This window comes from Ambystoma mexicanum, chromosome 1q (genome assembly GCF_040938575.1).
Source record: "Ambystoma mexicanum isolate Mex_15411 chromosome 1q, UKY_AmexF1_1, whole genome shotgun sequence".
Lineage (NCBI taxonomy): Eukaryota > Metazoa > Chordata > Amphibia > Caudata > Ambystomatidae > Ambystoma > Ambystoma mexicanum.
Window position 1 is genome coordinate 142257244 of NC_090922.1, and position 27998 is coordinate 142285241.

Genomic DNA, 27998 nt, shown 5'->3' on the forward strand with positions numbered 1-27998 from the left:
AAGGCTCATGGGCCACTCCCTTCTAGCCTATGCATCAGGCCCCGCTCAAGTTCCTCTTGTGGAAAACTGCTTTCCTTGTGGCCATCACCTCTGCTAGGATCTGGGTGAGATAAAGTCCCTATGCTGCAAGCAGCCAGATCTGACTTTCCACGAATCGAGCGTGGTGCGCCGGACGCCCCCCTCTTTCATGTGGCATGTTCCGTCGGAATTCCACATCAACAAGCCTTTGGTGTTGCCTGTGTTTTTCCATAGCCTTTGTCACCGGCTGAAAGGGCCTTGCACTGGCTGGATGTTGCCTGTGCAATGAAGTTCTATGTGACACAAAGAGTTTTCGGAAGACTTTTAAACTGTTGGTGAACTTTGGTCCTGTGAACCATGGGAAGGCCTTGTCCAATGCTTCCATCTCAAAGTGGCCCTCCAACTGCATCGTACACTGTCATTGGTTGGCGAATCAACCACTAGCCGCCTGTTCAAGAACTCACTCTACCAGAGCGAGCGCTGTGACAATGACTTTCCTGTCTGGTGTGCCCCTGCAGGGCTGCTACATGGAGCTCCACACACCTTCACGAAGTTCTACTGCATCAACAGCGATTCCAGGGAAGAGTCCAGAGTCGGCCAAGCAGTGCTACGCAACCTGTTCGCTTGAGATGAGTCTGTTCCAGAGGTGAGTGTTTATTAATTCTCTTGAGCCTTGCCAACTCCCGTGGTTGTGTATATGTACTGCTGTGTAATTGTTGTTCATGAGCATGTGAATACATGCCAGAACCCATGCTGGAGAAGGAACAAGTTACTTACCTGTAACTATTGTTCTCCAGCATGGGTCTGGTATGGATTCACATGAGAACCCTCTCTTCTACCCCTCTGCGGCTCTGCTTGGTCCTACTGCCACTTTAAGTGCTTACCAAATCTGAAGATGGCTGCCAGAGGAGGGGTTTAGGGAGAGTACTGTCATTGGATGGGATATGTATGACCCAGAGGACAGTGATTGGTGTAAAGGAGAAATACAGTTTGAAAGTGACCGTTTTTTCTTTTACAGAGGATTCCCAGCTTGACGGCAGGGAATATTCATGAGCATGTGAATCCATGCCAGACCCATGCTGGATTACAATAGTTAGAGGTAAGTAACGTGTTCCTTCTCCTCACTCTCGCCCTCTCCTTTCTCACTCCCTCCCTCTGTTTTTCTTCCCCGATATGCTGCAGGTTTGGCTTTGTGGGTTTTAACAGTGAGTGGTTTCCCTTCTATCTATACATGAAATTGCTTTCCCGTATTGAGGTGCGTATCTTGTTGTATGCTCCTCTCGCTCTTGCTGCTTACTTGGTTCAGGACTAGACCCAGGGAAGTCATTTCGTGGTTGCCAGTGGTGGCAACTGTGACCCCTGAGATCTCCCTTGCTACCCCTGTGATCTCCCTTGCTACCCCTAAAAAAAAAAAAAAAAAAAAAAAGTTTTAATGTAGGCTCCTTTGCTGTGGCCAGCAGCATGTGGCACTTTGTTTCTGGAGTGGCTGGTTTTCTGATAGCTCTACCCGGCAAGATAGCTCAGTGAGTTGAGCGCTTGCTGCTGCAATGTGTGTGTGATCTGCATGTTCGGCTCCCGGCAAGATCATTTCAGCCTTTAATCCTGATGAGGTTGATAAATGACTACCAACACAGGTTGGGTGATATTGTATGTATATTTGTTCTATATGAAGTGCTTAAGCGTAAGTGCTATATAATAACACATAATTATCGTTTGGCCTTGGATGTCTGCTTGCATTCACGATACAAATGGTGATCCATTCTTGTATGGAATATATATCACTTTACAGTGATATCGTAACCCTATTTAGAGTGGATTGTGTCCGCCAACGTATTCCACATCTTTGACATGTAATGGCCACAGCTGTGTACTTTGGAAATCTTTTCGGCAGAGTGCGTCCTGCGTCAATTGCGTCTGGTCGATGTCCCTCGAAGGCCTCCGTCAAGGGCGACGTCACCGGATGTTATAAATAGGACGCACGGCGCCCGTTGCCTCAGTTCCGTTTTTTCTGCAAACGTGTTTGCTCCGGAGACTACGCGTGCCTTGTGTATTCCTCGTGAATGTCTTCTTCTTCAACCCCTCCCACTCCATGGTCTGGCTTTAAGACTTGCCGAAACTGCAAGTCGAAGATATCAATAATGGACCTGCATCGCATTTGTTTGTGGTGCTTGGGCGAGAGTCATGACGCTGACGACTGTTCAAAATGCCAGTCTCTGACTGCTAAGGCCTTGTGGGAGCTTAAGGGGAAGCTTCAGGTAGGTATTGGTTCTAAACCCAGTCTCGTAAACCTTGTAAGGGGATGTCCACCAACGACTCGAGGGGCAACTCTCCGCGTCGGAAGGAGTCCCGGGATCTCGGTCCCGAGTGGTTCTCGCCATTCGTCTTCCTCGTCTCAGCATTCCAGGAAGCGCTGTGACCGGTTGCCTTCTCCGTCGTCCTCGCAGGATGGCGCCACGAGGAAAGTGTCTTGCCCGACGAAGTCCTCGACTCCAGAGGATTGGGCAGCCTTCAGGGAGCGGATGCTGGTGATTTTCCAATCCCAGGGCACAGTTCCGTCCGCGCCTTCGCAAGAAGCCGGCAAGGAACGGCCTTGATCCGTGGCTCGTATGCCTTCGGGCTCGGGCCCTCGGCGCGATTTTCATCGGGATCCATCGAGGTCCCATTCGGATAAGGTTCAGGGTGATCACCAGAGATGTGCTTTTAGATCTCGGTCCTCGTCCCCAGCGAGACAGCAGAAGTCTGGTGAGGGTTAGAGGTCGGCGTCGACTCCGGTGCAGTGTCCATCGGATACAGATGTCAAAGCTTTGCCTTCACACCAGCCCTCGGCGCCCGGTCTACGAGCAGTTTGCTACAGAGCAGCGTCAAGAGACACTGTAGTGATGTTTCCATATTTATGAGGCGTTCACGAACACACAAGACAGCTAAGCCCTGAAGATGGTGATAGTCACCGAAATGCATTGGCAAGAGCTGTGACTTTATGTAGAGGAATTGGGAACACGCCTAATGAATTGTGTGACTCGAACACAATTATTTAAGTAACGTTTTGAAAAACAAAGTGGCTTAAATCGCATTTTTGAACTAATCAAGATATAGGACCATATGCATTTCCAAGACCAAAGTGACCAAATTAACAATTAAATACAGTTTTAAAGATTGAATTTAGCTTCCTGGCAGGAGGCAAATAGTGAGCACTGGGTGCTACGGGGTGGTTTCCACTCTGTTTTTCAAGCCCTCAAGGATGCCATGTGTAAATCCCTTCAGTCGGGTTTGGACACGGCCGACAGTGTTAGCTGGTCCATGGCTGCGAGCACCTTTATACGCAGATTTGCATGGTTGCGTAAATCGGGTTTTGTTCCGGATGTGCAAGCCCATCTTTTGAACATGCCCTTTGATGGCGCGCATTTGTTTGGCAGCAAGGCTGATGAGAGCCTTGAGAGGTTGCAGACATCAAAAGCTGCAGCAAAATCTTTGAGCGCAGCTGTGCATCATCCTCTGCTTTTTCATCCTAGGGGACAGCAGTGTAGGGGAGTTTCTTTTTGTTACTACTCCTCCTTTGGTAGAACGAGAGGAGCCGCCAGTCAAAGCGGTCAGAGTAAAGGTACCCGTGGTGGTCTGGGAAATAGGGGTGCCAAAGCTGCTCGGGCAGCTGCCTCTTTGCCTTCAGGCACTGCCACAGCCTCTCCAAAATAAGCATGAGGCCATGTTCCATTGTTCGCCGGTTGGGGCAGACTGCCTCAGCATCTCGAAGAATGGCAAGCTGTTACTTCAGATGGATGGGTTCTGGATACAATAGCCCACGGCTACTGCCTTCCCTTCTTAAAGCGGCCTCACAACAATCCACCAGGGAATCTCTTTGAAGCTTCCAGATCCGCTCCTTGTGCAGGAACTCTTGACCCTGCTGGAGAAATGCTCTATAGAACAGGTGCCTGTAGCGGAGAGGATCAAGGGATGGTATTCCCCATATTATTCTATTCCAAAGAAAGACGGAGGGGATTGAGACCCATCTTGGACTTGCGTTGGTTGAACAAACTTCTCAGGAAGGACAAATTCAAGGTGGTCACTCTTTCTCAGTTCCTCCAGGCTCTTAGACTTCAGGATTGGTTGGTGTCTCTGGACCCTTCTGGATGCTTACTTTCATGTGCCTATTCATCCAAAGCATAAAGTTCCTGAGGTTTGTGGCTGGCAACTCGCACTTTCAGTTTCGGGTCCTGCTTTCGGATTGACCTCCGCCCGAGGGTCTTCACCAAGCTAATGGTGGTGATGGCAGCGTATCTCAGGCGAGGGGTGGATTCACGTCTACCCCTACCTGGACGACTGGCTGATTCATGCGCGGTCTCCCGAGCAATTGCTGGATCATCTCAGTCTCACCTGCCATTCCCTCCACAGGCTGGGATTCTCCCTCAATTTCAACAAGTCGCACCTGACACCTTCCCAACAGCTCCAGTACATCGGGGCTGTGTTGGAGTCGTCCTTGGAAGTGCTCGCCTCCCAAGGTGAGGGCTCATCACATTGTGCAGATGGTGGACAAGTTTCAACGTGCTCAGTCTCCGAGCTTTCCAATTCTTAAGGTTGCTCGGCCTCATGGCATCCTGCATTTTTCTGGTGCCAGAGGCCAGGCTGAGGATGAGATCCCTGCAATGGATCCTCAAAATGCAGTGGTCGCAGTTCTCAGGAAAGATGTTGGATCCCGTTCAGATTCCACTCTCGGTCTCCCAGGATCTTCTGTGGTGTGCCAACAAAGGGAACCTGATTGGGGGGGGGGGGGGGGCCCATTTTGGCAACTGTGGTCGGAGGTGACTAATGATGGATGCTTCCCTCACAGGATGGGGTGATCATGCCAACGACTTGACCACCAGCAGTCGTTGGTATTCGTTGGAGTCGAAACTCCACATCAATCTGTTAGAGCTGTGGGCCTTCGGGCTGGCCCTGAAGGCTTTTCTGCCGTCTGTGTGGGGGAAGAGTGTCCTGATCATGACGGACAACACAGTGGCCATGCATTACCTCAACAAAAAAGGAGGTTGGGGGGGTAGGGTCACTCCCGTTGTGCAGATAGGCAATGCAGCTGTGGTTCTGGGCCATCCAGCAGGGAATTTCTATCTCAGTAGTTCACCTGGCAGGAGATGAAAATGTGGCGGCGGATACCCTTAGCAGGCAGAGCATGGTTTCTCACGAGTGGGAGTGGGCTCAGGAAGTCCTTCAGGAGTTCTTTGCCCTTTGAAGAACCCCAGAAGTGGATCTCTTTGCCACCAGTGCCAACCGGAAGTGCAAGAGATTCTTCTGCTCAATGGAATTTCCTCCGAGAGGAGCCTTGGGAGACATGTTCGTAGTGTATTGGTCATTTCCACTGCTGTATGCGTTTCCTCCAGTCCCCCGCCATTCCTCAAGTGTTGCAGAGATTTGGTTCCACATGATCCTCATTGCTCCAGATTGGTCCAGGATAGCGTGGTACCCGGACCTTCTAGAACTGTCCATCTGCCCTCCACGCCGTCTTCCCTACCGAAAGGATCTTTTCTCTCCCTCTCCCCCGTTGCCGTAAGTTTTGCGACTGGTGCAGAGGACAAAATGTTAATCCATTTCAGTGTTCTATTCCTATGGTTTTGTCTTTCTTGCTTTCTTTGGCCCACAGGGGCCTTCAAGTTGGTACCATTAAGGGTTACCTGGCGGCGCTGTCTATATTTAAGAGCTCGTCTGAAGAATGTTCTTAATTTAAGAGTGCTTTAATTTCTCAATTCCTTAAAGGACTGACTAATGCGTTCCCGCCGACGCCTTTTCAAGTGCCGGTTTGGGATTTGAATTTGGTTTTGAAATTTCTAATGGGTGCTCTGTTTGAACCGTTGCACTCTTGTCCTTTGAGGTTATTGTCCTTCAAGGCAGTGTTCTTGGTTGCGGTTACTTCCGCTCGCATAGGGAGTGAATTGCAGGCACTTTCTTCTAGGCCGCCCTTTGCTGTGTTCCACAAGGACAGGGTTGTACTGAGGGTACGTCCTTCCTTTCTACCTAAGGTAGTATCTGAATTTCATTTGAGCCAGAAAGTGGTTCTTCCTTCTTTCTATCCTCCTCCTCATACTGGTAAAGAAGAGGAGCGACTCTATAGGTTGGATCCTAGGAGAGCTCTGAGCTTTTATTTTTCTACCATGTCCAGGGTCAGAATGGGTCAACTCTTTGTGGGATATGCTGGACACCGATTGGGCCAGACTGTTACCAAACAGACCTTGTCCAGGTGGATTATCCTCACCATTACTGAGTGTTATCGATTGACGGGTAAGGACCCTCCTGAAGGGTTGCAAGCTCATTCCACTAGGGGCGTGGCTACATCCACAGCCCTCCCACGTGGTGTTCCTATTAGGAATATTTGTGATGCAGCCGCATGTGCTTCTATCCACACATTTGTTAAGCATTACTCCCTGGATAGGAAGCATGGTCAAGATATGGCCTTTGGTAAAGCAGTTCTTTATTCCGCCATCTGATTGGGTACTCTAAATTCTTTTCCCTCCTCCATTTTTTGGTACTGCTTTGGGAGTCCGTCAAAGATGTGGAATACGTTGGAGGACACAATCCATTCGATGAACAAGTTACTTACCAACTGGTAATGTTCTATCGACTGGATGTTCCTCCAACGTATTCCACATCGCCCTCCCAGCATGCCCCTCTGGAGAATTTCCTATGCGATTGCAGCTTACGTTTCCGCAAGGCTACGTGCAGTCAAGCAGGCATAGGATTGGTGCCACACGTTCTGGGGTAAAAACATAAACTGAGGCTACGGGCAGCGTGTGTCCTATTTATCCTTCGAGGGACACCGACCCGACGTCATGGACGCAGTATGCCCTCTGCCGAAAAAAGTTTCCAAAGTGCACAGCTTGTGGACATTACATGTCAAAGATGTGGAATACGTTGGAGGAACATCCAGTCGAAAGAACGTTACCAGTTGGTAAGTAACTTGTTCTTCTTTCTTGCTCTTCTGTATATTTTCTGGGTGAATGGCTCAGTTTGTTTTTAAAAGACTACCTGAATCCTTCAAGACTCTGACCAATATATTATGTGGCTTGTTTGGCCACTGGTAAGGGTACTGCTAAAGCAGGTATAGTGAGGACACAAAACACATTGACAGAAATGTAAGGCCCTTTTCCCAATAGTCTATGTAGTAGGAAAGTGTAAGGATTTGAGTAATAGAAGTTTCATTCCACTTGTTAATTTCATAGATGTTCATACCTTTAAAGTATGATACTGGGCCTCATTACAACCCAGGCGGTAAGTTCCCTACTTTACCACCATGGTGTAAACTCAGTTTGGTGGATGGCGGATTTACCGCCCCATTCCAAGATGAGTGGGGTGGTAAATCCCCATTCCCCATTTACCCTTCCCCATTCCCATTTTTGCCCCATAGGGCATAATGGGAGTGGGGAAGGCGCTAATTACGGCACCGTAAATTACGGTGCCGTAATTAGCACCAAGGCGGGTTAGCGCCTTGCATTTTAACGCCTGCTAAAAGCAGGCGTTAAAATGGTAATCGGGCGTTAAGGGTTAACGGCACCGACGGCGCCGTTAAACCCTTAACGCCTGGGTTGTAATGAGGCCCACAGACTCTAAACACTAGGTAAATCTGGGATCCACAAGTTCTGACTATGTAGGAGAATATTCATAAAAGTGCAGCAGCACTTTACTATGGAAAAACAGAGATCCACAAGAGAGGTAGAGAAACCCTCCACTAACTTATTTATGTCAGTAGCCTTTTAAAGTTGTGCAGTTTCATCTAAGTGACGGCATAGCCTGATCAGTTTTTCAGAATCCACAAATGCCCCAGCAACAACTGTTTATTTTGCCAACCCTTTGCTAAACATTTAAACACTCTTTATTGGCATTTTTTAATAACACAATGAGAACCACAACCCCCCCCACCCCCCCACTCACCCACGTCCTCCCCTCCCCCAGTCCCCCTATCCCCAGTACCTCTTCCCCCAACAGGCTTAAAACTTAAATTAACTATATGCATTAAAGGTGTTTCTTTCTTGCAAGGGGTCCAGTAAGGTATTCAGATGCATGAAAAGTAGCAATAATTTGTTTTTGGGGTTTCTCAAAATGTCAAGTCCACAGGATGACATCTATGTCCATTGATAAGTAAAGTAAAATGCTTTTGTTTGCAGTTTAGGAAGATTAAAAAGTTGCCAGCCGTTTGTTTTTATTTGTACCAAAATACAAAAAATGTTCTTTTTTCTTTTTTACAAAGAAGTTGTTCAGACACAATTTAAATATTTTCCAAACACTTCCTTGACAGCACTTACACTGCATTGAGAAATTCTAAATGAATCTATTCATATTTTCCATGCATTGAACGGTTTGTAACCAATGTTTTGAGCACAGTCGATTGTGATCTATAGACACTGAATACAGTGATAAAATACAGATTGAACAGGTGAAAGCAAATGTAAATTCCCTCCTAGCATGGCATGATGAAGCTGCAGGAGATTCAATAAAGGGTGTGTTCTGTACAAGAAATCTGTGTACCTTTCACACGAGAACCTTTTCTTTTAGCTTATTTGCAGGAGGAGGGTTTTGCAGCTGAAGTTGACAGTGGACATGACCTTTCTTTGAGGGTGATTCCTCCTGTCCTCATTAATGAACTGAAGCCATATTTGCATGGAAATACCAAAAATGTGTACAGGGAGCCTTCGAGGAGTTACACCATGCTCCTCCCTCCCGCCTCCTCCCCTGATTGGCGGTTTGATTGCAGTACACTGAACCTACCGGCCCGCTGAGCTCTGCTCTCGCCTCTTTGGCGTAACCATTAGGTGAGCGAGCCTTGCGTACCACGAGACCCTCCTGGGCCTTATTTTTTATTTTATCCTGTTTTGCTGCTTTCAGCGCCGTTGTATACTTCCCTCCCTCCCCTGCATCCATTTCCTGGTCTCTCTGTGATCCCTCCCCCCTCCCTGCACGCCCACTTCCCCTGATTTGTCTCTCTGTTGGTCAATACTGACCCTCCCAGGGCAGCCCTCTGTCCCTCCAGCCCTTGCGGCTAAGGGCCCCTAGGCAAAGGGGCGGCTCCTACAGAGGCGGGTCCATCTTGTGTCTGCAGGTGTCCGAAGGGCAAGCCAGTTGCCAGCCGTCAACCAGCAGCGCCTAAGTAAGGTAGAAGTGGCCCGGGTCAGGCATAGAGCCTTCACCATACCCTGTAAACCTGGGCACATAGCAGCTGTGCAGACTTGAGGGTGTTTTTTCTTTATTTTTCTTTCTCTCTGCAATTTAAATTGCATTGAGACCCCTTGGCCCTTTCCCCTCTATATAGGACTCTCAAACTTTAAAAAAATATATATTCGATTCTATGCAACATCAACCAAACTGTTATTACCATCAATGCGTTATTGATCATTTTTACAAATAACCCCCTTCCCTCCCTCCCAAGACCAGTGATTGTCTTTCAGTTCTGCTTTTACCAGACTCCAATTGTGAGCAAGTATTGGCTTTCCTTGGGTTGAATAGTTGCACTGTGAATGCCACCCATTGATGTAAGTCTTCGCTGGTGTCCAGCTTCTGTTCTCGAAGTGCATTCTCCCACGCCCCAGATTCTGCCGTTACCCACTTATGAAGGTCTTGCCACCACAATACGACACTTGGGCCTGTAGTGTTTTTCCATCCCATAGCAATGCGTCTTTTCGCTAGTATGTACATCAAATCCTTGAGCTGGTTTAGTGGTTTGTTCTTCCGGCTCTTTTTATATCTACCCAGGATGCATGCCCTCGGAGTTTGTACGTCCAGTACAATATCTGCCTCCTCCACCCTTGCAGCTATCGGTGTCCAAACGGATTGTATTACCCGGCATCCCCAAAACATGTGCGTCATTCCTGCACTGGGTTCATTGCATTTAGGGCATTCTTTGGTTCCCGCTCCCCTAAACCTGGAAACCACCTCCGGTGTAAGGTACGCTCTGTTGGTTATATAGAACTGCATCATCTGTAATCGGGCGTTCCTGGAGACCTTCTTATGACAGTGGGTTATGGTTCCCCATGCCGTGTTCTCGAATTCCAAGCCTAGTTTGTGCTCCCATTTCGCCTTACATTTAAGCTCGTGTTGGGTTGTACTATCCAACAATGTTTCGTAAAGCCTCGAGGTTTCGTGCCCACCGTCGGCAACATTCAGCATATTCTCTATTGTCTGTTTCTAGATTCTTGACGTCAGGCCATCTGTCAATAATCTTTTGCACCACTGCTCCGTGAAGCAGAAACTGTCCTTTAGGCAGTCCCATGATTTCTTGCAATTCAGCAAAAGTTAATATCTCCTGGTCGTTCACTAGGTCACCCAATGTAGCTACTCCGCAGGATTCCCATCTATTTCTTAACTCTTTTTGTCCCCAGGGTCTGCTCGCCATAATTGCTGCTATAGGAATATGGGGGGAGATTTGGTCATTTACCTTCACCGTCCTGCAGACCAGTTTCCAAATCTGGATCCCCAGTTTCACCAAATAGGGGCAATTCTGTGTTGCGCCTGCAGGAGCCCAGAGCAGATCCCTAAAGAGCATTTGAGGGATAGCTGGTTGTAAGAGTCGGGTGTCTGTCGTGGTCTCATCTGCCATCCATTTCACTACATGTCGCAGTTGACCTGCCAAGTGATACAGTTCAAAATTGGGGATTTTCAGGCCTCCCTTTTCGTAGGGTCTCTGTAGTACTTGTAGTGCTACTCTGTGCCTCCCTCCCTGCCAGAGGAATCTTCTGCAGAGCGTATGTATGTCTTTGAAGAACTGTGGGGGAACGTTGAATGGGACGTTGCTAAAACAGTGTAGTAGATGGGGCAGCGCCACCATTTTGAAAAGTCCAGCCCTTCCTGCCAGCGGTAGTTTGCTCCAGAAGTCTATTGATTTTTCTAGGCCCTCTTTGGCTTTCACTGTGTTCAAAATGTGTTCAATTTTTGGATTACGGTGGGAATCCAAGTATTTGAAGGAGGCGGTCCTCCACTGGAAGGCCATAGCAGGGAGACTCTCAATTCCGTCCTCGCCTAGGGCAGCAAGGGGGAAGAGGCATGATTTTTGTTTGATTTGGATCCCTGTGCATCTATAAAACCCATCTAGTGTCTTCAATATATATGGTAGTATGTGTTCAGTTTTATTCAGGTGTAGTAGTGTGTTGTCTGCATACATTGAGACTAAATGAGTTACCCAGTCTATTACTATGCCCGCATCCCCATATTCTTGTCGTAGGTAAGCGGCTACAGGTTCGGTAGCTATGATACATAACATGGGAGAAAGTGAGCATCCTTGTCTTGTGCCCCTGTGTAGATGCCAATTGTCAGAGTATGTTTTATCCGTACGCACTCTAGCCGTAGGGCCCGTGTATATGAGTTTGGTCCACTTTAAGAAGGCTGGTCCAATCCCCATTTTTGTCATGGTGGCATATAGCCAGTTCCTCCTGACTGGATCGAAAGCTTTAGTGGCGTCCAGAGACGCCACTGCGTTTCTCAGGTCTGTTAGTGCTGTATATGACATGGTGTAGTCTACGCAGGTTTTCAGTTATGGTCCGCCCTGGCACGTAACCCGTCTGATCTTGGTGGATCAATAGAGGGATCACTTTACGTAGTCTCCTCGCCAGTAGTGCCGTCAGAATCTTGTTATCTTGATTCAACATAGATAAGGTCCTATATGAACCGCACGCACTCCTCCCCGTCCCTTCCAGGTTTTAGTAGTGGAATGATGACAGCCTCCCTCATGGTTTCTGGGAGGGTGCCTGCGTCGTACGCAGCATTATACACTTGGGCTACGAGTGGCGCTAGGACGTCTTCATACGCTTTGTAAAACTCTCCTGGGAGCCCATCAATTCCTGTGGTTTTTCCGGATGGTAGGGATCTAATGGTAACCAGTACTACTTCTGGGGTAATGGGTTCATCTAGAGCATCTGCTAACTGCATCTAATTTGGGCAGCTTAATGATGCCTAAAACGTCCTCTATTTCAATGTCTGTGGGCAACGGGGTGCTGGCATAGAGGTCCTGGTAAAACTTAGAAAACAGTTTATTTCTGTTTGCACTACCCCACCCTACGGGTTGCGGACACGGCATATGGGCGTCCTAGGGGCCTCTCGTTTGTATAGCCAGGCCAGTAATTTCCCTGGATTGTCACCAAGGGCGTTGCTTCTTTCAATGTGTTTCGTGTAGCTATATTTCCCCAATTTTTCCTAATATGTTAAACAAGCTTGTCTAAGCTCGACCTCTTTCTTCAAATGTTCAGGGTTTGAGTTGGCCTCCGCTTCTAGTTTCCTCAGTTCCCTTTCGGTGTGTACTAATGAGGTTTCGATGGATTTCTGGGCTCCCCCTATTACAGCAATCATTTCTCCCCTCATGACCACCTTGTATGCTTCCCACACTGTGCCAATATATTGCACGCTTTTTCCATTTATCTGCCAGAAGTCCTGTGTGCTTTTCCTAATCTGTTCATGAAAAGCCTCATCTAGCAAGGCCTCACTTCTAAGCCTCCATACAGGTACCGGGGGTCTAGTTGCAAAAACTGTCCAGTTGGCCATGAGTGGGGCAGGGTCTGATGGGACTCTGGCTAAGTATTGCGTGTCCTCGAACACAGCTTGTTGCTCTTCGCTTACAAATATATTGTCTAACCTAGTGTGGACAGCATGCGGGGTAGAATAATAGGAGTACTCCCTATTTTCTGGATGCTGCTCCCTCCATAGGTCTTTGAGTTTGAGCTGTTGTCAGTGCAGCTAATATTTTGGCAGGTGGTGATGGGCGGGTATGTTTGTTATCCGATCTGTCTTTGCGGGGCTCCATGGTACAATTATGATCTCCCCTCCATATCAGGGTGCTATCTCTGAAAGGACTTAGCCGTTTGTATAGTGAATGGAAGAAAACTGTGGCGTCATGATTGGGGGCGTAAGTGTTGATTAAGAAGACCTCCTTTCCTTCTATAGTGCCGTGTATCAAGGCCATCCTACCTTCGTTATCTATTTTCGTGGTTATAACTTTAATGGGAATGGTTGTATCTATCCAGATCAGGACCCCCCTGGCATAGGTCGAGTATGTGGAGCCTATCAGTGTCCCTCTCGAAGTCTTTGCTAAAGCATCTAGCTTACGTGCATCAAGGTGGGTCTCTTGTAGCAAGGCGATTCCAACCTTGTTTCGCTTTATATGTGCGTGGATTCTGCGTTGCTTGACAAAACTGTTCATTCCTCTGACATTCCACGTCAGGATTCTGATCTGGTCAGCCATAATGTATGGAAACTTGTGTTCTTGTGGGTGGCGCATCTGGTGGCGTCTCTACTGGTTTTGATGATTGTTAGAGCTCTGGGTGGTCTTACCTTGGCCTTTTTGTTTTTCCAACCACAATAACAACTCCCTTATACCCACCCTTCCCCAACTTTAAACACCCCAGTAACAGAACTTGTCCAGCGAGGTTCCCCCTGTTAAGACTATCCCGTTTCCGCTCCATTCAACCGTGTACTGGTCTCCTGGTGCCCTATGGGCGGGTAACTATACCCAACTAACTTCTGGGGCTAGAGGAAGTCCGCTTTGTCTGTCCTCACATTAGGAACAGACCATCCTTCGTGCGGCTCCTGTATGTAATTGATCTTGCTGTATTTAGATATGGGTTCAGTGTGCTATTTGTGTTTGCTTAGTTTGATAACTAGTCTTGCATGCAACCTCACCAGGCAGTCCTTAGCGGGTGTTGCGCCCTTTTACTTCAAGGTCCTGGATCTGTTCTCCGTCCATCCATTCCCTGTCTTCAGCAGGTGTCTCGAACAGAAGCGCTCGTTTGTTATGCAGCACTTTCAATCTCGCTCTGTATAAGAGCATATACCGTAGGCCTGCTTTTTTCAATCTTGCTTTTGTGTAGATGAATTGTGCCCTCTTCATTTGGACTTGGAAGGTGTAATCGGGATATATGGATATCTTCGCCAAGTCTCTCTGGCTCTGGCCTCCCGATCTCGAAAAAAGCTAAGATTGTTCCTCTGTCTTTATAATGGAGCACTTTAGCTATCACCAACCTAGGCGGAGCCCCAGGCGGCGGTAGTTTAGTGAGGGATCGATGGGTCCTCTCGACGGTGAAGTCTTGTGAGAGTTTCTGCGCTCCGATCTCTTGTATCAAAAGACTCTCCACATAGTTAGTGGGATCAGTCCCCTCAATTCCCTCCAGCAGGCCTAGAATTCTGTTATTTCGGCGTGCGCGCACTTCAGCTTCTTCAACCCTGTCTTCTAGTTTTACTTTTTGTGCCAGTTTAACATCTTTCAGAAGCAGTGCTTTGGCTTCTGTGTTTCCTCGAACTTGGGTTTGAAGCACTTCAGTCCTGCCAGCGATCGTGCGGACAGCTTGTCGCAATAGGCCCAGGTCTATGCCCACTGCATCAATTTTGTTCTCCATCGTTGTCTGGAGCATCTTAATGGCCTCCAGGATCTGTGAATTGCCCGGTTCGATCATAGTTTCAGGCGTTTCAGTCCGCGCCGCTGCAGTATTTTTAATGTTAGTTTCAGGTCTTGGTGACCCTCCAGCGGCGAAGGTCTCTATAGTGGTCTGTTTTTGTTTGGCTTTCGCCCCCTTTGAGGACATTACACCAAGGGTAAGGGGCTCTGTGGATTCCTAGGTGGGGCTCTGCGTCTTCTGTGCCTGCTGCACAGCTGTGAGGCAGCGTCTCCTTGCGCCCTCCTCGGTTGTCACCGTAGTCGAGGTGCCAAACAGTGACGTCCTTGTAGCCCTGGGGCGCTTGGTGTTATCTTATGTGTTTCTCCTCGATTGAGTTGTGTTGCACCTTGTATCTCTGTTATTGAATCTCCCAGTTTTGTATGATGTATTTTAGGGCGAATGATGTGCTCTGGCTCTTGGGATCACCGCCCAGCCAGGACGCTGTTGGTTCACATATGCTCAGACGCCCGCTACGCGCACTTCTAATGTATGGGATAACCCCCTGTTCCAACTAAGTTGGAGTCTCAGGTTCAGCGGTGTTCTCAGCTAGGCCAGCACCGTGGAGTGGACCACGTCAGTCCCGGCGTCAGTTCACCCCCTGTTTTCCCACTCCCCTCCTCTCCGAGCTCTCGGTGCCTGTTCCTCTCAGCCTCCATTTGTGCCCTGTCGCTCCTCTACAGGCCCCTTGCAGCTTAAGTGCTGAAGTCTCTATTTCCACTAAGTCCAGCAAGGACCAGCGGGGGGGAGGTTCACTTTGCCTTCTGGGGGCAAGTGTGTAGCGATCTAGCTGGGTCTCCCCCCACCACTAGCCCCTCACCTTGTGTTTGCTGCTCTGCCAGGCCCCTCTAACGGCTCCCGTGGAGTTCGATTCCCGCTCTCCTCTGCAAGCCTCCTTTGGTTTGGGTCCTCCTGACGCAGCCGCTCTCCAGGGGTTAGCCTCCGCCCGCCACACTCCAGCGCCTCCGAGCTCCGTCGCAGGCTCAGTGTGTAGCGATCGGGTCCCAGCACGTCTTCCGCCAGTACAGCTCTCTTGGTCCCCTCAAGTCTCGGTCCTCACACGGGGCTCCGGGATTGCCGGCGCCGGTCAGCCCTGCTAGGTACTCGCGCCTCCGCTCTTCCGTCTCAGCGACCTGCCCGTCTCTGCAGCTGCTAGACTGTGCGTCGGGTTCTCAATCCGCCCTCCAGCTCATCCGGGCTTGCCAGCATTCAGCCCAGTGGTTCGGGTCGGTCAGCGCAGCGCCGTTTCGATCTCTCATGCAGCAGGCGCCATTTTCAGCCCGGCTCCCCAGCTCAGCGTTAGTGTCACATGCCAAATGGGACTCCCTGGATCACGAAACTCGGGAAAGAGCCACTCGATGTCTTCTGCAATCATTTAGAGCAATTAAACAGATGTTTAAAAAAAAAAGTATATTACCAGCATATCTTGGTCACATTGTGCGGAGCTCGCAGAGTGTGCGTCCTTCCTACATGGTAGTTAGCCACGCCCCCCAGGACTCTCAAACTTGGGTGTGTTTTCTCCAGTAGTTAAATGTGAAAGTCTCGAAAAATTTTAAGTATTCTAAAATTGCATTGGGATTGTGAAAGTCTCGAAAAATTGCAATGTGAAACCTAGGCCTTTTCCCCACTATACGGGACTCTCAGACTTGGGTGTGTTTTTCACCGGTTGTTAAATGTGAAAGTATTTAAAATTCTCCTTTCTCCTTCTACCATTAATGGTAGCACCTGCTGGGAGGCACTGGTCAGATCTCCTCCTTCCTCTCTGAGTGGGTGAACCTCTCCTCCGCCCTCCTTTTCCCGACCACTCAACTCCACCTTCTTGGAGACTTTAGCATGCACCTGGATGCTTCCTGTCCTTCCTCTGGACTCTTTCGCAACCACTGTGACTCGCTCTCACTCTCTGTTCACCCCTATGGCCCGACTCACTCTGGGTGTTCTGATCTCTGGATTTGAGGGATTTATAACGCGCTCGAAACGGACTGAACCATATAATGGCGCAGATGACATTCACAAAGACAAATTACCAGAATTGTATAGATACCCTGCATCCCCTCCTAAAGTTTATGACAGGCCTGAAGAAAGCTGTAATTTTATTTAAACAGAAATGTTTTTAGGAACTTGCGGAACTTGAAGTTCGAATCAAGGGCCCTAATTTCCCTAGGTATACTATTCCAGTGTCTAGGGCCAAACACTGCAAATCTTCTATCCCCTCTTGATACAAATGTAGATGTAGGAATAGCCAGCAGAGCTTCGTCCTTTGATTGTAGACATCTGGATGGCTGATATTGCTTGAGCTTGTCCTTCAAGTAGTCAGGTGCTGGATTGTTCAAACATTTGAATACTAGACCTGCTACCTTAAACTCAATGCAATCCTCAACCGCTAACCAGTGGAGTAATCGACGTGAAGGAGAAACATGGGAAGTGTTTAGTCTGCAGATCAGCCTGACTGCTGCATTCTGGGCCTTTTGAAGTCTGTAAAGTTGTTTTTTTGGAATGCCCATCAGTTGAGTGTTACAATAATCTAAGTGGGCATTCTTAAGTGTTCCCACCACCAGTGCAAGATCCTCTTCCGGAATGTTTTTTTTCCATGGCGGTACAAAAATGTTCAGGACCAAACGAGACAAATTCTGTTTTTGCAGCGTTTAGTTGCAGTTGATTGGAAGCCATCCACTTTCTAATCTCTTGGAGGCATTCCCTGATCCTGGCAAAGGTTTCCTCGACATTATCAATTGTAATGAAAATCTGAGTGTCATCTGCATGCGACTGGAAGCTCATTCTGTGACGTCTCAAGATTTCCATCAAAAGTCGAAGATACAAATTTAAGAGAAGCAGCGATAACCTCTGTGGGACGCCACATACCATAATACTGGGGTCTGAAGCAAAGGCTCCCAGTCTAACTCATTGTTGGTGATTCTCCATGATGGATCTGAACCACTGAATGGCATGCTCCGAAACTCTACCGACCGACCTTAGTCGGTCTAGGAGAATAGCATGATTAACTGTATCAAAAGCGACTGACAGGTCAAGCATCACCAAAAGTGAAAGCTTGCCCTGATTTGCCACCCTCAACAGCTCATCATAAACTGCCAGCAAAGCCGTCTCCGTGCCAAATTTAGGGCGGAACCCGGACTGCAAAGAATCTAGAAGTGACTCTTCAACAAAAACCTGCAGTTGTTGAGTCACCACTTTTTCCAGAATCTTCCCCGGCCAAGGAAGGCCAGCAATGGGGAGGTAATTCTGGAGGCCCAAGGGGTCCAGGTTAGGTTTTTCTAATAGGGCTGTTAGTTTGGTGTATTTAAGCATCTGAGGTACTGATCCTTGATCTAGTGATTTATTAACAAAAGTGGTAATAAACTGAGCAATTTCTGCCACTGCAGGAAGTGGGAACAATCAATCAATCATTGGTTGGTTTCAAAGTTTTTTATCAATGTACATATATTATCCTCAGTCACATGATAGAAATTAAACTGCTTTGGGAGCGCAGTGATTTTATCTTGATTGTGTCCACAAAGATCTAGATCCATGCTCGATTGCAAAGAATTAAATGGAGTCTGGTTTGTGGCTGCAATATTGCTTTTAATTGCAGCAATTTATTCTTCAAAAAAACTTTTAAAGGTGTTGGCCTGTGCCAATGATGGTATAATGGACGAATTATTGCTTATGGGATGATGGAATTTTGATATAATTGAAAAAAAGTTCCCTTGAATGATTACCTACCTCACTAATTTCTTTGTGTAGGAACTTTTGTTTAGCCTCAATTTCCTTTTTATAGACCAAGAGAGACGTTTTAGCTATAGTACTATTTTCTCCGGTATGATGATTTTGCCATTTACACACGGTCAGACTAACTTGTTTGCGCAGTCAAGTTCTATGTGAACCAAGGCTTAGAGAGCCTCTTTCTCATGGGTTTCCTAGGTGCAACCCTAGAGCATATGTTATCCATAAGCTTAGTTCCAGTCAGAAAGAAATCCTCGCTAGGTAATGAATTATCAACTGAGAGTAGTTTCATCTCTTCCTGTGCAGATATTTTGTCCAAATCTTTATGCCTTCGTGTTAATATACCGATATCCTCTTTAGGACCTTAGGTAGTCTTCAATTTGGCAGCTATTAGGAATATTTGTACAGTATGATCTGACCAGTTAATCAGTATATTATCTAAGCGAGAAGTACAGACACACCTTACTTATAGTCAAGATAGTGACATTTGTTATAAGTGGATGTTTTTCCCAAAGGCCCTGATTTTCTAGAATATCCCTGAGTTCTGTAGAGCCTGGGTGATTACAGTCACCCAACCACAAATTCCAGTCCCCTAGTAATATTTCTCCATATTTACTCCCAGAGGTAGTTAGAAAGAGGTCCAGGCCTTCCAGGAATTCTGTGATCCTGGGGCCTGTAACCCAATACCAGATAGACAGCTGTGCTTGGGGATGGCTCAATAGTGAATTGCCCTACTTCTGGTTCACCTCCCCATTCGAGCGGATTGAGATGGGAGATATGCAGTATATTTTTGTAAATAACTGTGAAATCGCCACTATGTTTACCCACACAATCAATATGTTGAATCTGAAAATTCTCAGTTACTAAGGTATGGAAAATAGCATGCGAGACATCTGTGAACCACGTTTCCGTTATAAAAAGGACATCAAGTGTATGCTCCTCAATTAAAGTAGCCACCTCAGTGGAATGTGCACACGCAGATCTAGAATTAATTAGGCCAGCTTTGATGCCTTCCGGCTTCTCTCATAGACAATATTTCCATAGGAGTAGAAATTCCCAAATTTCAAATTATTTTTAAGCTTCTCTCAATGTAATGGCCCCCTTGTTATTGAGGGTCTTTAATACAGATATTTCGTATATGAGCCTTCTCCCTCCTACTGTAGTAGCCATCCCTTCCAAGCAACACAGCTCACCCGAGTCATGACTTGGATTTAAAATGACAGCCTCAACCGTCAGCCACCCTTGCCGACTGCCGTTCCAGGCCGTAAACAGGCCCGCGGACGCAAATCAGTTATGGCCTGTCGGCCTTGAGTGACAAGGACAAACAGCGTCTAGCACCGTGAGCGATGGAAAATGTAGTTCCCTTCTACAAGGCTCGTCTTGCAATAGTGTGCCAAGTAAGTAACGGGAGACAAATAAGCCTGTTAGTAAAATCCCCCCCCCAAGTACCTTATCAACATGCCTATTGCCAAATTATATATTCAATTGGGGTCACAGATAACTATTTAAAAAAAATAGTCCTTCCCCTCTCTATCCCTCTCGCCACTCCTGTCTCCTGGAGTGTTTACTTTATCCTTTCCTCCCAGCTCACCCTCTCTACCCCTCAGGCCAAGCCACCTCCAGCACTGCCACCCCCCTTCTCGGTTATCCGACCCATTAAGCATGTCACTTGAGGCTTTCGCCGCCACTTTCTCACCCCCATCCCACTTTGGCTGACTCACACCCTGACACAGCCCTTTCCATGCGCCACTCTGCTATATCTGATACTCTTAATGTTCTTGCCCCTGTCATGAAGTTCTGCTTGAAGCCCAACGCCAAGTGCAACTCCCGGTACGACTCAAACCTAGTCACCCTCAAATGCAAGTGCAGGGTGGCTGAGAGCAAATGGCGTGCTTCCTGCACATCCTCTGACAAACTGGCTTGCCGCCTGCTCCAAAAAGCAATACCGACTCTGTCCGCACCAAGAAGAGAGCTCATATCCAAGCCCACGTCTCTGTGGCATCTAACAACTCGGCCGAACTCTTTAAAATCTGCAAGGAACTGGCCAACCCTGCTGCAGTCTTGACCTCTCGTATCCCCTCCCAGGCCCTCTGCACTGGCTTCTCATTTTATCTCTAAAAGTCAGGACATCCTGTCCTCTTGCTCTTCCTCTCCCCCTCCTCCCTCTACTTCCTGCAGCCCTTCTTCGGCCACCTCTCCTCCCTCCTCTGCCTTTCCCCTGTTCTCCCCGGACAAGGTTTCTAGACAAGTCTGATCTATGAAAGACTCGTCAAAATAGGTTCACCCCTGTTCCTCCGAAACCATCAAGGACCACATTGACACCCTGGCTCCTGCTCTTCTGCAACCACTCCTTCGCCACTGGAGTCTTCCCCCCCACCCCCCCCGAAGCACTCCCTTGTGCACCTTCTTTGTAAGAAACCCTCTGCCGACCCGTCCTTCCCGGCTAACTATCACCCAATCTCCATCATTCCTTTCCCGGACAAACTCCTGGAAAAGCTGGCCATCTCCCAGCTTAAACTTCACACGGAATCTGTTGGTTGTCTCCATGACATCAGTCTGGCTTTAGAGCTGCCAGAAGCACGGAAACTGCTTTCCTGAACATCCGTGAAGACCTGCTCTCTAACCTTGATTCCAACACACCCTGTGTCCTCATCTTGCTTGATCTCTCTTCTGCCTTTGACACAGTCAACCATGCCATCCTGCTCAACCGTCTCCGTGATAACCTGGGTATCACCAATCGGGCCCTGGCTTGGCTGACTTCTTTCCTCTCTGATCGACCATCCCAGGTCCAACTAGGGTCCTTCCTCTCCTCTATCTCCGCCTGTGGTGTTCCCCAGGGGTCTAACCTCTCTCCCTGGCTGTTCAACCAATACCCAGCACTTCTTCCCCACCGCATTGCCGCTCTCTGCCCCAACTTTAAGTTTTATGCGGATGACACTCGGCTCACTTTCAGGCTCCCTTCAGCCACCTCATCTCCTCTCATTGCTGACTGTCTGCTATACAGGAGTGGTGTGCCGCCAATGATCTCTGCCTTAATGCCAGTAAGACTGAGTTTCTCCTCATCGGCACACCCGCTCCCTGCTTTCCTGTCACTCTCTGGCCGGCCTGTCTTGGCCCTCTTCCTGCTCCTACCTGTGAGGTGAAAAACCGTTGGGGTCATCTTCAACTCAACACTCTCCTTCTCTCCTCACATCTCTGACGTCTCCAAGAAGTCACACTACCAGCTGCACCTCCTCAGAGGTATTTTTCTTTTCCTCTCCTTCCCCCAGAAGCTCCGTTTCTCCAGAGTTCTGGTTCTCTCTTGGCTGGACTACTGCAAAAGCCTCTTTCTAAATCTGCCTGCCTCTACTCTCCACCCTCTGCAAATCATCCAGAACAGGACTTTGAGATCTGTCCTTGGCCTCAAGACCAGGGATCGTATCTCTCCAGGACTGTAATCTCTGCACTGGATCCCAGTGGCTGCAAGGATTAAGTTCAAAACCCTCTGCATTGTCCACAAGGCCTTCTCGGGCCTGGTGCCTCAATACCTTCAACTCTCTCTTCCTAAATATCTTGCTTCTCGAGCTCTTCGCTCATCCGCCTCCAACTCCCTCTGGGTCAGTCGCTTTTCCAAGCAACAAGTTGGTGGTAGATCTTTCTTTGGCTGGGGCCTCCCTCTGGAACAACCTCCCTGCCTTTCTGATGTTTGAAGAGAACCATCTCCGGTTCCGGAAGCACCTCAAAACCTTCCTCTTTGCCTCTGCTTTTTTGTCCTCCTCTCCCCTGCTGAACACCTGGCTGAATCAGAAACTGCACTGGTCCCCTGGCTACCCTCTGTTCTCGGGCCCAGGTCCCCTCCCTGCCAGTTGCACACATGCACTGCCCCCCTGGCAACCTTTGCACCCTGGGGTTGTTTCTGCATCCCTACGGCCCCCTACCAGCACTTGACAACTGATGTCTGCCCTTACCCTTGCCACCAGCTGGGTGCACTTCTTATTTACTGTTCTTATTCGTTGTTTTTATTTATTTACTGTTTATCCTATGTACTGCACTTCCCCTCCCCCTCGCACTTTTAACCCCACCACACCCCCTCCTCTGCACTTGCGCGTGCTCAATGTCACTTAGCCTAGTAAGATGGTTGTCTGTATTCCCGCTGTTCTCCTCCCTTGCGTCGTCGCGCCTTGAACCTCTTGTCTGTACCCGCGTTATAAATGCCATATATCCACGAAAAACCATTTGTGCCAGACAGACTTGAATAACTTGCAGCACTTGTCTCCAATCATTACATTCCCTTTTAACTTAACTGGTAATTTTGTACATATTCCTTCTACATATTCCCATATATGTGTAATTAAGAACATACATTGTATTGTTGCACTTTTCAGCCTTTTGCAAACTCTAAAAATTGCCAATTTGATATATTTAGGTATCTGGGATATTCAACATTCATGTTTTAGTTGCAAACTCATCTGCCCCAAAAAAAATCTTCAATGTTGTGCTAATGTTTCCGGGATTGCCATGGGGGCAGAAGAGTGGTCACAGATTTTCATCAACTAATCTTGTTGATTGTTTGGCTGGCTCTGAAACTGTACATCTGTTTTAACCTAATCATTTTGTTTGCACTGTTTGTATCTTGTGCAGAGGTTTACCATGTTGCTGATGTGGAGGTCAGGCTGATTAAACTACTTCCTATTGCAGTGTTACATTTTAAAAATAGTGTAGGTACTTGGGTATTCTTCAAATTGATTTTGTCTATATTTGGGTATCTGTTCTCGTGGCAGGGTTCGAAATTGAGGCACGGCGGGAGCGATTTAGCTCCTGCTTCTAGCATAGTAGAGCTTGGTTAGCTTGAAACCAACAACTCCCAGTAGCTACTTTTGGCTCCTACAGCCAACTGGTGACTTCCAAACATGTAAATGTGACTAACCTTTATTTGAGAATATTAATAAAGAAGAATTAGAACACATCTAATATACATTTAAACACAACAGTTCATACAAAGTGGACAAAAGTCAAAGGAGCATCCATGGTTACCCTGTGGTAGCTCATGTCTACAGGGTGAAGCCTGACACCACAGAGCTGGTTTTAGCTCCTGCTCACCGAATCTCAATTTCGAACCCTGCATGGATCCAAAATTAATACTATCAGAAACAAAGTTGAATGTCTTATGCGTGCCTGTTTCTCCTACGAACATTGCTAATTGTTAGCTAGGTGCACCCTTTCTTACAGCTCCTCACCTCTTTCCCTTTTAGTTCCTGGTGACAAGATTGTAAAAGATATCCGCCCAGGCGTTGCTTTCGAACCCTCTTACATGTACAACCTGCTCACCGTCACCAAATCCAGTCTGTCGGAGAAGGTAACAACTAAATGACCTATGACAAATGCTTTAAAAGTTTGACCATGAGCTTACACAACTACTGTGTTGTACAATATTGCTACTTGGCAGTGTATTGCAAACAGGGCTTTGTGTAATTGAGTTCAGTGACCTTTGTGAGCAAGCACCAAAGCATCTATTTACTTTTAACATAGCTATATAAACTGCATGGAATATGGTAAAACAACCTAATTAAATAAGCATGTCCACACATTTTAGACATTATGTATTTATCACTCCACAAAACCTTGTGGTGATAATTTGTTCAGTGCATGGTTCTTGAAGCTAGTCTGGCTGTATCCAACAGAATTCCCCATATTTACTTCACTCCTTGATTGACCACAAACTGTATTGCCTACAGTTGAAGCCCGGACGGGAGACGGTCCTTGACAGTTTGTTTGACCCTGAGTGGTAGAAGGTCTGGCCTGGAGGGATCATCATCCAACGGTGAGTATTTCAAAGGGTGCAGCTCAGGCCCATGCCAGGCCACTTAGACTACATGTGGCTCGTGGTTATACTGGAAATGAACTTAAGTTTGGAGCAATCTGATAAGCAAAAACACAACAGCACTGGTCACCATTTTGTTCATGTGCTGCCACATATAGTTGACTACCTTTGCAGATAGCAGGAATGAGACATGCATGGTTTCTCCTTGGTTGCTCTGGGTGATTCGGAAACATTGCTGAATTTTTGAATAAACTATTCTTTTGTGTTACTAAAGCACAGCGTAGGCACTCTGAAACTAGGTTATTTAAGGGCCTTGAGTTGACCCTGCACAATGGGTCTCCAGCCTGGCTAGTGCATCAGAGGTTCAATGGCTTTGTGCGGTGGCCATCATTATTAGTACATGTCCTTTGCTTGTGCCTATCTTACTTTTATGCTTCTGGCCATTCTAGCAAAAAGCCTGCACCACCAAAGTAGATGTGCCTACAAATGCCATGAAGATTGTCTTTTTATGTAAACTTCCTCAGCGAAGGTATCTTTCAGGTAGTCCTTAACACTTGGACCTTAGATTAAGCAACACAAATCTTCCCTTCTTCCATTAAGGAATCTGCTTTTTATCAGTGCCAACCACAACACTTATCAGTCCCCCTTCCTCTAGACATGTGGCAATGTCCTTGGCTTCCATTATAGCCAAGCAACAAAAAGAAGTTGGCAGGAATACTGCACCCATGGTGTGGCCCTCAACTCTACTTCTCTCAGCACTGGCTGACTCACCACACTAAAATCTGGGCTTGCCTTCCACGACTTGCGTTTTATAACTTTGTTTTTGTATTTCATGCCTACACTATCTGGTGCATAATTTGATAAAAGTTAAAAAGATGAATATTTGAAAAAGTTCAAAATTAAAAGCAAAGTGAGAAGTAGTTAAAATATTTTTTGTTAAAAAGCCACCATTAAAAATCAGGTGGGAAGAAGTCTGGTGACTATGGGTCCATTGTTAGGATGTGCAGAGACCAGGATTTGCGAGAGCTGCCATGGAAATGTTAAAATGGCATCAGAAGGAAACGCTTATGTAAAATAACATTAACAAACGCGTGCACCAAGGAAAAACAATATTTACAAACTTCCATTGTTAAACCTAAGAGCATACAGTGCAAAGTATACCAAAAGGTGTGCTTTACAATTTACATTTTTGAGATTTCACTTTCATAATTTCTCTCTCCCCACTGGACATCAATCCTGGCTACATTACTGTTTTCCCCCTTGCTGCAAAGGACTGGTTTTAAGCAATGGTGAATGACAGGAGTCTAGTTTTCAACAACAAATCAACATGGTTTGTATGTGTATGGTATAGGGCCTGGGCATCCCTGGCTTCACTGGGCCCATTGTAGTTTGCACTTACTTCAGCCTCTTGTTGACATGCTTCTTTGTGGATTTATTTGTTTTATGCCACTGCACACATACTTCAGGAACTTATTCCGAAAACCAAAAAATCATAAAGAATCAGGTTAGTACAAACACAGGCTCACACATGTGGCAGTTTGTTTTGCCACGAGGCATCATTACAGCAATCTGGGGAGAGGTCTTTGTCATTAGATTATCTTGAGCCCAGTCTATACGTAATCCATGTAATCCTTCATGAGGATTCAGGGGTGTACTCCATGCCCTACTCCAGAATCTTCTGTGTTTCAGAACCTAAACCTGCTGGTGGTGAACACCTCGTTTGCCACTGCAGCACTTTCTAGTCCTTCAGGAAGCTCACCAGGGTTCACAAAGATAGTCTTGGGTTTCTTGGTCCAGTATCCCTTGTGTTATATGTCATAGGATTCAAAGTCCTGTCTACTAGACATTAGTGGACAGGACCTTGAACTGGTTTGTCCTTGCTGGGTTGTCAGGTCCTCGCCTTTCTTTTAGTCTGGGTGTGACCCCCTCAGATGTCCCTTGACTTGAGCATTCTGTGGAGGATCAGAAGAAGGAAACTGGCATTCTGAGGACATGTTCCAAATGTTTTATTAAAGAAAAATAAGGCCTGACTTTCCTTTTTGCTATGGGATGTTCCCTACCTATATATCTAACTGGGGGGCTGTCAGTCGTCCGTGAATGTCCAAAGGATTACGTCTGCTGTCCAAACTAATCTAAATGACCCTATCACCACTCTAAATAAACTAAGGTCAGGAGAATGGCTCCCTTCTCCTGAGGATACTTCTTGTATCATTCTCTGGGTTTCCTGTTAATAGGCAATCTTTAGATTTTCTCTGGTTACTCTTGCTGTATCAATTCATGCAGCTCTTTCATGAGATTATTAGCCTTCCTCTCTTCCTGAAGAATGTTTCTCCTTGGCGTTTGAAAAGGATCAAAGAACGTATTAAAGGACTCCGCACAACCAGAGGATTTTTCTTTTTATATATATATTTCTGAAGCTTGTGGAATCTGCTTAGATCACATGCTGTGCATAGGCCAACATCTAGTGGAAGCTGCGGAGTATTAGTTTGTTTTTCGAAACTCAAAAAGTGGTGTCAAACTAGGGCGTGCTAGTAATACTATCCTTAGTTTGACGTCTCATGTACCCATGATCCCTCACGCGTGTAGGACCTACTGATTGTTTTTTTCTGCCATACTAGTCGGACGCATTTTGCGAAGTTCCCTTGGCATTTGGCAATTATACCTAAATATTGTTAAAAATGTTCCCCGTTATCTTCCATCCTATGCTGAAGATAGACGTCAGAGAAGATCGAGGGACCAGCCATCGAAATCTACACAACGGACCTGAGGCCAACCTGCAGATCAAACACGGATCAAAAACAGATCACAGCAATCGACGTTTAACCTGAGCCATCTTACTGGCATATACAATTTCTTCTGTACTTCTGGCCTTCTAGACAATTGTGGTACACCTTATTTTGATGTTCTCGGTCTTTTACATGGTCTACTTTGATAGTTTGTCTGTACTTCCATTCATAAAATTCTTTCTCTTATGTTGCCTTCGTTCTTTGTTGAAGTTTTGGGTATTTTCCCCTTTTCCCAGGGTAGTGATATCCAGGGTTGCTTTATCACCCTCTCATAGACTTCAATTCTTCTTACTCCTACATCCCATTCCCTTTTCTCCATGCTGTGTGGGCGTCCCTCATTAGGGACTGGAACGGAATCTTTCTCAACAGAAAATGACACTTTCCTTTTAAATGTATGCCGTGTGGGGGCGCGGCCCTGGGAGCATGCGCTATCCTAACCCTGCCAACTGGCGCCACACCTCAGTCTTCTTTTCCGCGTCGACGCAGCAGACCGCTTTCAACAGCGCTCCTGGGTGAGGCCTCAAGCCTCGCAATTCCATGTGCTTTCCCTAATCTTTTGTTTTTTGCAATTTTCAGGTTTTGGGAACAGAGGCCACTGGTGCTTTAGTCTGTTCCCCGCTCATGTTGACCGCGGCTGGCTTCAGCAGGTGCCTGTCGTGCGACGGTTCCTTTCCCACCTCGGATTTCCACGCGCTCTGCTTCTGGTGCCTTTGGGGGAAGACCATGGATGAGGATGGCTGCTCAGCGTGCAACGCTCTCATGCCCCGGTCCCTCAGAAACCGGCTTGCGCAGTGGAGAGTTGTTCCCCAGGACTCCGCTGGAGAGCATTAAGGAATACGTACGCAGGAAGACCAAGAATGTAAGCGTGCTCAAAAGCACCCTGCAGAGGCAACTCCTTCCTGGGAAAGCCTGCTGATGGGAGGGGTCAGTTGCACCCTCGCACCCCCTACTGATTCTGCCGCCGAGGACCCTACTGACTCTGGTACCGGGACATATCCCGAGGGCCTCCTCTGTTACTGGCACAAGCATGAGGGGGGCGCCTTCACGCAGCGCAGATAGCACTACCGGCCCCTTGTCCGAGGGCCAACTGCCTACCAGGCCCACTCCTGAGATGCCGGGTGGATGAGAGCCAATATGTTTAGGCATGCAGGCTGAGCCCAGGCCCGCGTAGTGCACTTTCCCACATGCGGAAGGCAATTTAAGTACATCAGTTTTGTATTCAACTCTTCTTTACTTGTACTGAGATGAGTTTAACTATTCACTTTGGGCCCCCTGGCCTTCCCGTTCTCGCGG

At 47.3% G+C, this 27998-nt stretch overlaps 1 protein-coding gene across 2 annotated transcripts in view; it reads left to right on the forward strand.

Annotated features, from left to right (window-relative positions):
• Nucleotides 1-27998, forward strand: part of USP10 (ubiquitin specific peptidase 10) — a 943776-nt gene that overhangs the window by 623106 nt on the left and 292672 nt on the right. For both annotated transcript variants that reach the window (XM_069636257.1, XM_069636260.1), the window contains one exon: nucleotides 23351-23454. In XM_069636257.1, coding sequence (XP_069492358.1) covers nucleotides 23351-23454 — 104 coding nt within the window. The remainder of the gene's footprint in view (nucleotides 1-23350; nucleotides 23455-27998) is intronic.